Raw genomic sequence first — 15,162 nt, forward strand, 5'->3', positions numbered from 1 at the left:
CAACTGTCCTGTCTCTATCTCCTCTTCCTCCCCCATCCCCAGGCATGGCACTGAAATTGGATTCTCTTCCTCATAATAAGACATTAGAGCCACTTTTCCCCCAATGCAAGCCACAAAGCCTAAATATATTATTCTAATTTTCCCCCATCTTTCATTGCCTGGGAGCTGAACATAATGAACTTCCCTAACCTACCTTGTCTGATGGTGGATCAAAAGATTTTTCATAACATTCATAACATTTTTCATAACATTTCACCTAGTTAAGAAGGAGTTGCTCCTCAACAAGGAGGAAAGACTGTCACCCAGCAAGGTCAAGAAGAATCTGGAGAAGTCTTGCTGGGTTTCCCCACATATTCTATTATCATTAAATTATGTCCAATCATATGTCTACATGGCTGTCCACACTTTATCAAACATAAGCACATAAATGAATAGTTTGCCTTGAGTTTTGGGTCTTCATGCTAAAAACTTCTATGTCATGTAAACTACATCACATAAATTTATCATTTTTTATTAACCTATCTTTTGTCATTGGGGTATCATTACTATGATGGATAAAGAAAGACATCACACCTTTCTTCCCCTACAGTACATATAATTTAAAAAACAGGTAGCCAGGCACAGTGGTACATACATGTCATCCCAGTAATAACAAATTATCAAGACATTATCTCAAATTAAAAAGGGCTGGGCATTTGGTTCAGTGGTAAATGCACCTGGGTTCAAACCCCAGTATTAGTGAAGGGGGGGGGTATGTAATCTGAATGACCAATGGCTTTGCCTTATGGAAATAACAGCTAAAACTCAAAAAAGACAATTAAGAAATTTTATGTATCATTTTTCCACATCTTCCTGCCTTATTAGCACAAAACAAAAATAGTGCAAATATTTCTTATTTCTGTTTTGTTGCTGTTGTTGTTTATAGTAAACCTAGCGCCAAAATTTTTGAATAGTGTACTTGAGAAGAAGACAATTTGAAAATCAAGCTGTGAAGAAAAGGATCATGCCTCAGTCCGGCTGCAGCAAAATAACCAGGGGGGTGACGAATAACTGTGTACATTGATACAGCAGGAGTGGGAGCCATTTATTGTAGGACAGGAGTGATATTTATACATTTCACACAGCTTATCTAATTAACATAAACTAGATACATCAGTCAACCAATAAGGAATCTCCACACTTAATGGCTCGCTGGTGTTACTTCACAAACCACTCCCTCTGGCATTTTGCCAGGCACCATCCAGACTTGTTTACAGACTCTAACATTTCTCTGGCAAAATGCCAGGTGTTATTTTGACTTGTTTATAGACTCTAACAGGATCATAAAAGAGCAAGAGAATTATAGTACTTTTGGCTTCTTATATTTTTTAAAAAATACTGAAAATTGTTAATATCTGGCAATAATTTAACCCACTTGATGGCCTTTCTGAGATTCAGTTGATTTAACATACAAACACACACAAAATAGAGGAAAACAAAGCAAAGATTCAAGCCCTAGAATCTAGTAAAGAAAAAAATAAGCACATTAAGATTTTTTTCTGTTGACATTCATGGTACCCAACTTCAATCTTCAAAAAAGAACACAGAGATAGCTTCTTTTCCTTTCTTCTTTCAGTGGGATTCCTCTGTGTTGTCCAAGTGAGCCTTAAACTTAAGCTCCTCCTGTCCCAGGCTTCATACTAACTGGAATTAAAGGCACAACTCACCATGCCTGCCGGTAACTAGTTTTTAACTCAGATGACATTTGTTCATGGAGATAGAGCTTGACGTGGAAATGGAAGCATTAGGAAGAATCTCCCAAGTAAAGAATAGAGGGACTTACAGGTGAACAAAGCTGGGGGCCAGGGAATAGTCTAATTTGAGTTGTTAACAGTGCTCATTAGTGTGAGCAAAGTGTTCTAATGAAAAGATGCTACCAAGCTCTAGCTTGAACAAAGGAAGCTGGGAGCCAGTAACCATTCTCATCCAGTATAGTTTGGATTTCTTTTTACTCATGACCAGAATTTAGGAATGGGACTTGGAAAAACTAGAGTTAGGAAACTAAAAAGATACAGTGTGTGTGTTGGGGGCGGGGGGAATGCAACAGACACTGACAAGTCTTTAAAAATTAGCCTACTTAATTATTAACAGGGATGGATAATCAAGGCCTCTACATAGTAATGTTAACTGTGCTTTTTCCCCATAGTTAAAGAAACAAGCAGTTGTTAAGCAGAAAAAAGAAAGTGCTGACTTCAGAATGGTCATAAAAATCACTTTGTCACACTTCCAACACACTCATCAGTGCCCTCCATCATCTGAGATAATATCAAAATGCCTTCATGCCATCCATACTAAGATGGCTATGGTCTTCTTTACTCTTAGGTGATGCTCATTGTAACTAAATTAAACTGTTACAGAAATTTGTGGAAATGGATGAAGACCTAAACAAGTTCTCAGTACCTTGCAAACAAGTGCCTTTCCAAGGCATAAGAATGCACACACAAATTGACATAAACCAAAGGTCATGTTAAATTGGTCCAGTTGCATTCCAAAAGGATTATGACTTGAATAAATCACAATGAATCTAATATTAACAAAAAAAATATGAATTTCTTTCTCAGTAACCCTAAAAAGTAAAAAAAACAAAACAAAAAAAAAAACTCCTTTTCCATCATAGATGGGGATCAGAAAAAGAATGACAGGATTACAGAACATGTAAAAGATCCATTTCATTTATTGACAATAAATGCTTATTTATGTTCATTATTTCTGTCTAAGCCACAATTTTTATAACTTTAAAACAAGAATGTCAACTACACCGAATGTCAGTAACATACTGAGATCCAAGGGAAGCAATTGCAGAGTTTTTATAAACCTTAATAAACCAGAGATCTTTTATTTCCTTTTTATTATTTCGGTCTCCCATTTACTCAGATCTCAACCAAGCCACTGTCACAAAGGGAGAAGGATCTGTGGCTTTCTCCCGAACAAGGGAAATCATATGATGCAGCCTGGTTTAAAAAATAAAAACAAAAATTGAACTCCAGCTTCAAAAACTCTAAAAAGATACAGGTTTTAACCTTACCTTTGAATTGAGAAATTTAAGTAGAATGTCGAATTTAATAAGCTATTAACAAATAAGGGAATAATAACAAAGAATAAGATAAAGAGTCATTTTACTCCTAAGGGGTTTGTGACATTTGGTCCCACTTCTTTATATTACACAGAATATTACCAGGCATGGTTGCATATGCCTTTCACCTTGGGAGGCTAAGGCAGAAGGATCACTAGTTCAAAGCCAGCCTCAGCAATTTAGCAAGGACCTAAGCAATGTAGTGAGACTCTGTCCCAAAATAAAATATTAAAAGGGCTGGGGATGTTGCTCAGTGGTTAAGTAACATTGGGTTCCATCCCCAGTGCCAATAATAATAATAAATTATTATTATTATTAATTATTATTATTATTATTATTATTATTACAGAATGAGAGCTACTGACTTTAAAATACCCACCAAGAATTTTTTTTAAGTTTAATAACATCAAATTATACGATTCAGTTGCAGGCATAATACTGAAAGTCAGTGTGAAGGAGTCAAAATGAGTGCAAACCAGTACCTACTATACCTGCAAAGTGACATGAAAGTATTTGCTATTAACAATTATGAAAATGTCACAGGTACTTCAAGATCCATATGTACCATATATATCTGTATATACTCATAATTGAAGGAATTGTTAAAATGCACTGAGGGTTAGTAAAAATAAAAATGTAGCTGCTTCCTACCAGAAGACAAAAGTATCTATAGAATTCTGGCAATGAACGTGAATTTTCCAAAAATAAAAGAAGTTTGAAAGCACAGAAATAATATAGAAATGGACCATCCAGGTCAACTCATCTTCCTACAGCTATAAAAAAAAAAACAAAAAACTTGATGTGTGAAGAACACAGTAGCATTTCCACCTTCTCAAAGCTTTTTGTTGTGTTGCTCCCCCATTCCGTGTTTACTAACTGAATAAACCAACACTGGCTTCCTAGATTCTCAGCAATGAGAAAACCAAAATTAGACTCTAAACTGCAAAATATGCTCTTTACTATTTACACTAAACTTTGGCATGATGGCTGCAATAATTAATGCTATGATAGTATGACAACAATAAGCAATCTTCTAAAAGAATTTCATTTTCCACTAACAAACCTGATCTTCCACAGACCCCTAGTTAACATGAAGTATATTCTAGATGTCATTGGTGCACTTCCAATTGCACGCCCAGGCATGCCAAAAGGCACGTCCTGATTGGATAAATCTAAACAGCCCAGCAGACAAAAAGGAAACCAACTTCAACGAAACTGCCAGACTACTTTTTCCCCCCATTGTCTTGACAGTTGCTTTGGTAATAATCCTGGGTGGGGGAAACAAAAACAGAACCCAGGGTTAGCATTCCTCCTACCCGGATTACACTTGCAATATTGCGGGAACCACACACTACCGCTCGCCAGTTCACTTGGCAGCAGGGGTTGGTAATCTGACTCGGATACCTCTTAGAAAGTTAATATCGCATAGATCGAGTCAGCCAAAAGCATAGGCCAGCAAGTACAAAACGCAACACAAAAGCCCTTCTTAGGCCAACCGGCTGCATTGGACTGGGCTGCATTAGTAAGTCTTAACCATGCGCGCGGAGGTGGCGCCCTGCGCATTAAAATGGCCAATCACATGACAAGGCGGGAGTTCAAATTCTAAACTTAAAATGTTAGGGCCAAAATTAAGAACACGTTCTTATGTCCAGACCAGCTCAGCTCTTTAGTGAGATCTGTGGGTGGCTCTGAAAAGAGCCGTTGAGATTTTAAAAGCAGGACGTCCCGCTCCAATCTTACTTCTTCCTGGGGGCCGCCTTCTTGGCCTTGGAAACCTTGGGCTTAGCCGCCTTAGGTTTAGCTGCCTTGGGCTTTGGGGCCTTGGCCTTGGACGGACTCTTCGCGGCCTTCTTTGGCTTAGCAGCCTTCACCTTTTTGGGGCTCTTGGCCACCTTCTTGGCACCTGCAGGAGTGGTGGGCTTCTTCGCCTTCTTTGGGGTCTTCTTGGCGGACTTCTTGGGGGTGGCGGCGCTCGGCGCTTTCTTGGGCTTCTTGGCCGCGCCGGCGGGCTTCTTAGCCTTGGCGGCTCCCGCCTTTTTTGTTTTAGGCTTCGCTTCCCCGGAGGTCGCCTTCTTGTTGAGCTTGAAGGAGCCGGAGGCGCCGGTGCCCTTGGTCTGCACCAGGGTGCCCTTGCTCACCAGGCTCTTGAGGCCCAGCTTGATACGGCTGTTGTTCTTCTCCACGTCGTAGCCGGCGGCCGCCAGCGCCTTCTTGAGCGCGGCCAGGGACACGCCGCTGCGCTCCTTGGAGGCGGCCACGGCCTTGGTGATGAGCTCGGACACCGGGGGCCCGGACGCCTTGCGCTTCCCAGCAGCGGCGCCAGCCTTTTTTGCCTTCTTCTTCACAGGTGTCTTCTCCGCAGGTGCGGGTGCTGCGGGAGGCACGGGAGCGGTCTCGGACATGTTTCTAGTCTTGCCAGAAAAAGCTAAAAGTAAGCTCAAACTGTCAGAACGGCGAGTGCTGGGCGCCGGCGGCTGGGGTTTATATAGAGAGAAGCTGCGTGGTGATTGGTTCCCGGTGCCTTGCGCCGAGCAGTGGAGAGGGTTCCTCGGCTCTGCCTGGCAGCTGTGTTTGTTGCCCCTCAAAAAAGAATAAAAATAAAAGAAACCTGGGCACGAAACGTTTAGGGGTTTGGGGAAAACGGATCCCAGAGGCTTCAGGCTTCATTCCTGCCTTGTTTTCTACATCTAGTTTCAAAACCGACACCCTGAAACTTTCCCAATTCCCCCAACTCTCTTTCTAACTTCAGTCAAATTGACACAACTTTCAGGTTTTCCTCAAAAATACGATTTCTCCCGACTTCGTTTGCAAATCTTTTTTTTTTAGTATTGTTCTGTGCATTTTCATCTTCTCAAGATCATATAAATATACTAATTTTGACTCAGATATATAGGGAAATTCGGGTTTTTCGCGGAAGCAATAACACAGGCACTCCCGCGAGCTGTTTGCACCAAGCTCTAGGAATTGGCACTGGGATAGAAACTTCTACATACAAGAGGGATGATTATTTTACAAAAATAATAGATTTTTTTAAAAGCATTTTAAATACCACTGTATAAATTGGGCTGATGAGTCTGTTTTAGTGATTTAAACAGTTTCCAAAGATGGGAGTGAGGCACCTCCCTTCATCTTCTAGGTAAACATTTCTAAATAGATTTTCCAAACAAACATTGAGCATTAGAGATCAATTACCCCATCTGCAAAAAAGACAGAAAACTGAATCAAGAAGCAATACAATGGCAGTTCTACATCATTTTACTAACTTCTTTAATATAATTTAATGACAGGCACCTTGTCATAAAACTTTTTCCTCTCCGATCTTTAAACTAGAATGTTGTACACATTTCCTATTTCTCAAAATATGCTACTTCAAATTTCAATATTGAAAATGTGAACACAGAGGATTAGAAAAAATCACTTTCTGAAATTTCATGATTCTGACTGAGCTTTTCGCATGTGAAATATGAAATAGGATGCCACAAGTTATTTAATTCTAATTACCTGAATGTGTTCAACACTCAAGGTATTGAACAAACATGAGTGGTTTTCCTACAGCATCCCTTATAGTTTATAATACAACAGAGCTGATAGAATTGGGTTCTTATTTAACTAAGCACAAAAGCAATATTTTTCATCAAGTAATCAGGTACCAAAATGAAGCCCCATGTTTGTAAAATAAAGAGGAAAACTATCTTAGTGTTCTGTTTCTTTTAATGAGTATTTATACTTCCAACAACTGATTCATGCTGACTTTCATTTAATGATGACTTGAACATTTTGTCATGTAAATCCAAGACAGAATAATCAACATTACAGATGCCATGTCTTCACACTTAACCAATTCCATAAAAATGAAGTTCTCTCGTTTTTTTAGACTGTATTGGCTGGAATCAAATCTCTGGGACCTTAAACCATGATATGTAACACAAAATACAAATAGGAGTTCTAAAGGATGCCAGCTAATAGGACTGCATCAGCAGCTGCGTATAATTCTTCTAGGAAACATTTTATGGATCTATGGAAGATCATCCTCTGTAGCATCTTTCATCACTAGCAGCAGGAAGAGACATTATATAAGTACTTTTCTTCTTAAATGTATAGATTTACATTATGTAGACTTCAAGATACTAATAAAATGCAGGACATTCTCAAAGACATAACAGGATTTGTCTAATAATTGCTAGAATTGTTCACATATATTTCCTTAGCAGATGTCACCATTTCATTCTTGGGCAACTCTTACTGGTTCTCATAGTTATTTAGGTTCCCTATAAATGAGAAAACCTTGGGGCTAATGGATACTTCTTTATTTTTTGGTATATAACCTCTGCCTTTCTTGGAGGGCAAAAAATGAGAATTGATGTCACTAGCAAAGTTCCTAGTCACATTTTTATAGAAGGCTTTGTGTGGAATATAGTTGCTCTATTATTGCTTCTTTGTAAATTGTAACATGGGCAGAGTTCCTGACAGATGGATCACACCTGGGACTATAAACTAAAAGTCAAAAACAAGTTTCACCTATTACTTTGGTAGTTAGCCCTAAAAAAAAAAAAAAAAAAAGAATTTCTCTTTGGAAACTCAAATCTATATACAAACATTCATATCTAGATCCATAGATTAAATCTAAAATGATAGGTTATTCTATACACTAACATTAATTATTTTTATACATGTAAATATTAGAAGCTATGGCAATCTAACACATGGCTTCACGTTCTCTAACTTTTATATTAATTTCACCTCCACAATGAATGGCTAAGGTATTGGTCACTAGGTTATTTCACAGGGGCTATGCTTAAGCATTTTAAAATTCAGTGAACATCAGAGGCTTCAAGAGGTAAATATCTACACAGAATGAATGCCAAAAGCAGCAATGCAAGGACTAAAAGGAAGATGCAGTGTTGTTAGAACCAAATGTGCTTGAAAGGTCTATAGGAAAATAAGAAATCAGACCTAATGTCGCTTCTTACCAAATGGCCTTACGTGAGGATACTGCCCACTAGAAATTCCCCTGAGAGCACAAATATGGCATATTAATTATATTTTCTAAAAAAGATACCACTGCTTTTAAACTTTCAAAATTTTTTATGTCTTTTTCCGATCTATGATGCCTGATGCATCCCAAAGCAGGCTTATTTCTATCACACTTGAGGAAATACTCTATATCCTCACTTCCTCCAGTGAGACTCCTTGTCAAGTATGCACCACACTCCCCTACAATGGAATAGAAGTTCCTCTAAAGAAATCCCTTATCACAGCACAGACCAGAAGAACATTCAGCAATGAGAAAATATTCTCTATCTGCACTGTCTAATGAATAGTGGATACAGTAGCTGAAGAAATTTTTAATTTTAGTTTAAATTTAAATAAGCACAGAAAGGTGGAGTGTAAGAATCACAGTTCAGAACACTTCTTTTCAAACTTGTATGAATGGTAAAAGCCTAATCCCAAGTAGACACTGGGTCCAGGAGATGACTGTTTTCTCTATCTACAAAGCGTACACCCACAAAGAAGGGATTTTGAGAAATCATCTTCCCCTATGATATGAAAAGCACTGAATGCAAATGAGGCCAATGAGGAAGCAAATGTTGAAATGTGCCTAAAATACATACAAAATCATGATCTGAATAGAACATGACTTTGGTCACTTTGTACTTGGACAGTATTCCACATAACTTATTAGCATTGTCTGTTAAACATGAATTTGCAAGTGCCATTCATTATGACATGCTAGTAAATGTGTCTCCTAGTATAGAAAGTGGGAAGGTCAGGAGATTCAAGAATCAGACACCGCATTACCACTTAGTCAAAGAGGATCAGATCTCCAAGCCTGGGAGCTTTCATCTTTATAATACTGACATCCCTTTACAAAGTGGTAAAGAATGGAAATGCAATTGACACTGGCTCCCCTTACTAGAGCTACTTATAAGTAGTAGGTGTATATACCTCATGTAGTGGTATAGAACTCAGCTAAATGTAACATTTCATGAGTGATCAAATTTAATCATGACTATTGGTAGAGCATAAAAATTTAAAATACTAGCCAGGCACAGTGGCGCACACTTGTAATCCCAGCTTCATGGGCGGCTAAGATTTGAGTATTGCACATTTGAGGCCAGCTTGGGTCACTTGGTGAGAACAGTTCAAAATAAAAAATAAAAATGAAAAGGGATGTGAATGTAACGCAGACGTACAGCATCCCTGAATTCAATCCCTAGCACCCTCAAAAAAATTTTTTAAACTAGTGATTTCGTTTTTTTAAAGAAACTTTCAATTTAAAATTTATTTTGTTCTGGCAACTCTCGTTCTTGTACTCAAGGGTAGCACTAGAGGCTCCTCTTTCCAAATCATAAGTCTGGACTTGCACATCAGTTGTGAGAGAGGACCTGCACATGCACTAATCATCCTGGAGGACTCGCGACCTGACTCACAGAAACAAGAGCACAAAGCTGCCTTTCCCCTCCACTCAATATCCATTTCCTTGCTCCAAAGGCCATACTGTGGCAAACCAGAAAAGAGGCGGGGACAGAGGCCAGTGTTCCCGCCCGCGCTCTTTCAGTTTCCAAAAAGGTCCGCACTGGTGCTTCATAAGTTGCTGCAGGGGGCGCCTAGCACCACAACTGCAGGAACTAGCTATTGCAAACATGTCTGGCCGCGGAAAAGGAGGCAAAGGCCTAGGCAAGGGAGGCGCAAAGCGCCACCGCAAAGTCCTGCGCGACAACATCCAGGGCATCACCAAGCCCGCCATCCGCCGCCTGGCCCGCCGTGGCGGCGTCAAGCGCATCTCCGGGCTCATCTACGAGGAGACCCGCGGCGTGCTCAAGGTGTTCCTGGAGAACGTGATCCGCGACGCCGTCACCTACACGGAGCACGCCAAGCGCAAGACGGTCACGGCCATGGACGTGGTCTACGCGCTCAAGCGCCAGGGCCGCACCCTCTACGGCTTCGGAGGTTAATCTTTTATTGTATACTGGCTACCTAACATCACAAAAGGCCCTTCTCAGGGCCACCCACATTGTCATGAAAGGCTGCCACAAATGAGAGTTTTATAGGACGCCAAGGACAAGTTCGGTTAGAAGTGGAGCTTATAAGTGCAGGTTGGGCTTTTATGTTCACTTTGGCACTGAGTTTTACGTCATAAATAGTGCAGTTAGTTGCTGCCTTTGAGGGGACTGCCTAATCTGCCAGGGTTTAGCTGCTCTTTAGCTTTAATTTTGCAAGTCCTTTTTCTTCAAATTCTGCTTGGTCTTCTAGTTTTTACAGTGAACTGAAGTTGTATCATTACTTTGTAGCCCCCATCTCTTTCAGAGTGCTCTTTAGTAAATGGAGATGCATGCAACCTTGCATCCCTGTCTGCCCTGTAGTGATCAGGGTCTGTATAGATCACACCTGCATTTTAACCACCTTGCAATCGGAAGCTTGTGCAATTTATAAACTCATCTGTGCAAAAATAAGATTAACCAATTCTAATATTTGTAGAAAACTAGTAACTCTGCTTTATCTAGCATCTGCTTTCCTCCACATCCTCATCCCTAACCATCGTTTCTGCAACTGGAATACTTATCAAAATGAATCCTTTATGTACCATTTTTTCTTCCACAAATAACTCGGGAGTTTTTCAACTTTTCCTTTAGGAGACCTTTCCTTTGCCTGGTTCTCCCACTCCCCAAGATTTTCTTATACTCTACAAACTGCACTACATATATGTTCCTACCAAACTTCGCAGTTCACTTTAGGACTACAGCCATTGCACACTAACAATATTTGATAATTAATGTTCCTTTTGTCTCAAGATTTCTTGAGGGAGGTCTTAAACAATGTCTTCATTTTACTGTCCTCAGGACCTACAAAAATTATGTGGCACTGTTAGAGTCTGTAAACAAGTCAAAATAACACCTGGCATTTTGCCAGGGGAATGTTAAAGTTCGTAAACAAGTCTGGATGGTGCCTGGCAAAATGTCAGAGGGAGTGGTTTGAGAAGTAACAAAACCGAGCCATTAAGTGTAGAGATTCCTGATTGGTTGACTGATGTATCTAGTTTATGCTAATTAGATAAGCTGTGTGGAATGTATAAATACTGCTCCTGTCCTGCAATAAACGGCTTCCACTCCTGCTGTATCAACGTACACAAGTTATTCGTCACCCCCCGGTTATTTTGCCCAGCCAGCCGGGCTGCGGCATGGCACATTCTATTCATTTTATAAATGGCAAGGCAATGACTGAATGAATGAATCAATGAAGTTTAGCATTTGGGCCACTAATAAACTTTTCACAGATTACTTTCCTTGAACAATGACTCTCTTCCCCTAGCAGTTTCTTCTCTACCATTTTTCTTTACTCATGTGTCAAGTTTTAGACTGTCAACCATGTATTGCGGATATCTTTAAATGCAGATTGTGAACAGCTCATGGGTAATGTAAACTATTTAATGGGTCTCATCCTGCATTTAAAACAAATGGAATAAATACAAATCATCAGGCATCTCATAAATGCAATTTTTTTCAGATAATTAAATTTTAAGTGCATGCACTTTTATTTGTTCCTTTTCTAGTATTTGGAGGACAGATATTTGAACAATGTCAGTCCATATATCTTCAATATAAATTTGTGAAACTCCCAGGTTAGGGAATTGATCTCAATAACCTTTTTAGAACTCCAATTATCAGTGCTGATAAAATGTTGATATGTGGCACAGGTTCCACTAATCAGTCACACTTCTAAAAGACTTCTTGGAGCCTCTGCTTCTGGGAGAAAAGTCAACCTGGGGTAGTGATGGCAGTGTTGGCTTCCAAGTGGTGAAGTGTGACACACCAGCAGCAGGCCCCTTCTGCAGCACCCTTTTGGATTTTACTTCTGGATGTATCTTCAGGCATGAATCTATGGCTTTCCCAAGAACACTACTTCCTTTAAATATCAAGATAACCAGAGTCTGCCTACAACAAAGGATATAGAGCTTTTGGGGAAGAAAGAAGTTTTAACTGATTTCTGGTAGAGGATTTGATATTTAAGGGACTCTTAATAATAAAATGCTTTATGCCCCATAATAGTTGTTGTAGGCAGAATAATGGCTTTTCCTCTCCAAAGATGCTCATGCCCTAATCCTCAGAAGTGAAAATGTTTCCCTGTTATGTTAGAAGAGATTTTTGGGGTGTGATTAAATTAAGACCCTGAAGCGTAGTTGATGATTCTCTATTGCCTGAGTAGGCCAGTATAATCATAAAGGTCCTAGTAGAGAATGGCTGCAGGGTCAGTCAGGAGATGTGACATAGTAAGCACAGATTTTTATGCATTTTGGAAATATAAGAAGGAGCTGTACTGGCTGCCTTTTGCTCCTGAAAGAAAAACATATTTTCTCATCTCAACTTCCTTTTGTCCATCCTATGTACTGGAAAATCCTTGTCCTGGCTCCCTACCTTACCTCAAATCCAATAATTAAATACCAGCTCCTCCTTCCCTGTATAATATGACAGCCCACTCCCCAGGTATTGAGTGTGACACCCTCTGTGTCATATTGTGTATTTCTTCATACCATTGTTTACCAACCAAATTACCAAGTCGATGCATCTATTTTCTATCTTCTGTCTTCTTTCATGAGAACAAAAACTCTTTGTGACAAGGCCCCTTTCAGCTTGTCACTGCAACACCAGTGCCAAAGAGAGTACTAACACAAAGTGGAAAATAAGGACCTATGAATGTAAATAAAAATAGGGGAAATTTCCCCAAAGGAAACCCAGATCTTTTCCTCTAAATCTCTCCTACTACAATGCCAGTATTTGACCAAGAGTGTCCATATATTAGTGTAACAGTTAAAAGCAAAACCATGAGATCTGGAGGAACATACATCTTAAATCCTGAGTCTTGTTGGACTTAACCACAATCTGTGCACAAAGATATAGTTACCTGCTAAGCAGACATTAAGTAGAATGAACCCAGCCTTTTCTCAGAACATCTGAACTTCATTCCTAAGAGGCAAGATGAACTAAAACAAGTCCCTCAATCTTTCTCTGTAATTCTGGTCAAGTTCTCTGAAATCCTCAGCTCTGAGTCCACAATTCCAGATATGCATCCATTTTATTATCAACACATTAGTATTCTTCTTCATAAATTCTTCAGTGTATGGGTGACTGTTTCCTAAGAGTCTGAACAACTACACAGGACTAAAACACAAGAGAATCTGAGACTGAAAGCATAATATTCACTCTGGGCCTGATAATGTCAACAATAAGGGGCAGGCAGCAAGTGAAGTTTGGCCTGGAATAAAATGCAGGTCCCTTTCTGCCATTTTTTCTGACTGTGAGGGTCTGGGAAGAGTCTGGAATCCTACCCTACTTGCAAGATCATAAGCTAACCTATAAATCTTTCATGGATGGTAGCAGTAGACAGAACACTCTTGGGTCATGTCACACCTAGATGACATACATATCACAGCATAAAGTTAATTCTGAGTTTCTCAATGTGCAGGAGACCCTTTTTACTCAGACAACTGACAGGTCTGTTTTTCTGGATGTTTCTGGATTTATCTGTTCCCAGTCTCTGGCATTACTACCTACTGACCCTCGTATGTTAACACTGATGATCTTTCTAATCTTTGCCAGAATTGCTGAAATGTCTATTTCCATATCCTGTTCCTTTGGCTAACTTCTGAGTATGGAACTAGAACAAGGCAATGACACACATGGTCCTTACCAGCATCTTGGAGCTGGAATGGCTCCCATCAACATACTCTGCAAAGGAACCATCTACAATAGCAAAACGCAGGTTTACAGCCCACTGCTGCCTGAGCTTTCACTTAGCAAGCAGCTGAAAGAAAGGAAAGGGGAGGATAAGTAAAATTCAAAAAGCTAAAGTGCCGCAGCCCGGCTGGCTGGGCAAAATAAGCGGAGGGTGACGAATAACTTGTGTACGTTGATACAGCAGGAGTAGGAGCCGTTTATTGCAGGACAGGAGCAGTATTTATACATTCCACACAGCTTATCTAATTAGCATAAACTAGATACATCAGTCAACCAATAAGGAATCTCCACACTTAATGGCTCGCTTTTGTTACTTCTCAAACCACTCCCTCTGGCATTTGCCAGGCACCATCCAGACTTGTTTACGAACTCTAACATTCCCCTGGCAAAATGCCAGGTGTTATTTTGACTTATTTACAGACTCTAACATTTCCCCCTTTTGTTTAATTTAAATAACGACCATAGTGGTTTTTACAGAAACACCATAAATAACCTGCTACAAACAGAAAGGGAGAATACAAAATGCCACAATACCAAGCCAATTGATGGCTCCATGCAAGAAGCCCTTGGAAAAATTATACCAGCAATGACACTGTTAGCAAAGATACTGAGTTACAATTTGTTATAGATTACAGTTTGTTGTCTCAGTCCAGGTAAAGCAGTGTCTCAATAGATTAACTCACAGTCCAGGTAAATCACAGTCCAGGTAAGTTCTGCAGGCAGCTAGCTTGATATGAAGTCTCGTCTGGTTCTCAGCAACACTGGAAATTCTTCTACATTTGTTTTCACCAGCACTGGGATGAAGGCAGGAACTCTGGATGGCTAAAGAAAATCCTGTAGCATTCTACTAAGAAAACAACCTTCTGAACAATTTAGTATATTATCTCAAGGTTTTTGGAAATCTGGAAAGGAATTTAGAGCAAGAGATAATACTTAAAATGACAGACATATGACACTAACTCTTGGTCCTCAGTTCCACGTAAACTCTGTAAACCTTCAGACATATGGGCTCACTAGCTGTTAATCTCCTTCTTCCTCATTGTTCCACAGTGGGCCTCATTTCCTAGCCTCCTTTGTTGTTAGTGTGGCCTTTTCTCTGCATTTTTCCCAGTGGGCTGTTCTTTTGTATGCATTCTTCATCTTTTTTTTTTCTACTAACACTCACACACACACACACACACACACACACACACACACACATTTTTTTTTTCGTGGAAAGAATACTTTCTGTCGCCCACAATACTGAGAATACCCCACACAGAGGGGACATCACCTGTTAGAGTCTGTAAATAAGTCAAAATAACACCTGGCATTTTG

General features: G+C 39.8%; 3 protein-coding genes across 3 annotated transcripts in view; 2 read left to right on the top strand and 1 right to left on the bottom strand.

Moving 5' to 3' along the window:
- LOC107149328 (histone H2B type 1-C/E/F/G/I) overlaps positions 1–15,162 on the top strand; it is a 30,276-nt gene that overhangs the window by 12,569 nt on the left and 2,545 nt on the right. The window contains exon 2 of the mRNA XM_015494127.2: positions 332–336. The gene's annotated coding sequence lies outside the window, so the exon portion shown is untranslated. The remainder of the gene's footprint in view (positions 1–331; positions 337–15,162) is intronic.
- On the bottom strand, positions 2,696–5,591 carry LOC107149311 (histone H1.3). The gene has a single exon (XM_015494112.2). The coding sequence runs from the start codon at positions 5,512–5,514 to the stop codon at positions 4,849–4,851; it is 666 nt and encodes a 221-aa protein (XP_015349598.1). The 5' UTR covers positions 5,515–5,591; the 3' UTR covers positions 2,696–4,848.
- LOC107149333 (histone H4) lies at positions 9,706–10,123 on the top strand. The gene has a single exon (XM_015494133.2). It carries the CDS (start codon positions 9,757–9,759, stop codon positions 10,066–10,068), a length of 312 nt encoding a protein of 103 aa, XP_015349619.1. The 5' UTR covers positions 9,706–9,756; the 3' UTR covers positions 10,069–10,123.

Source organism: Marmota marmota, unplaced genomic scaffold, assembly GCF_001458135.2.
Source record: "Marmota marmota marmota unplaced genomic scaffold, marMar, whole genome shotgun sequence".
Taxonomy (NCBI): Eukaryota; Metazoa; Chordata; class Mammalia; order Rodentia; family Sciuridae; genus Marmota; species Marmota marmota.

Bases quoted from the DNA above. Each gene is read 5' to 3' on its own strand.
- LOC107149333 (XM_015494133.2), top strand. From the start codon at position 9,757: ATGTCTGGCCGCGGAAAAGGAGGCAAAGGCCTAGGCAAGGGAGGCGCA.
- LOC107149311 (XM_015494112.2), bottom strand. From the start codon at position 5,514: ATGTCCGAGACCGCTCCCGTGCCTCCCGCAGCACCCGCACCTGCGGAG.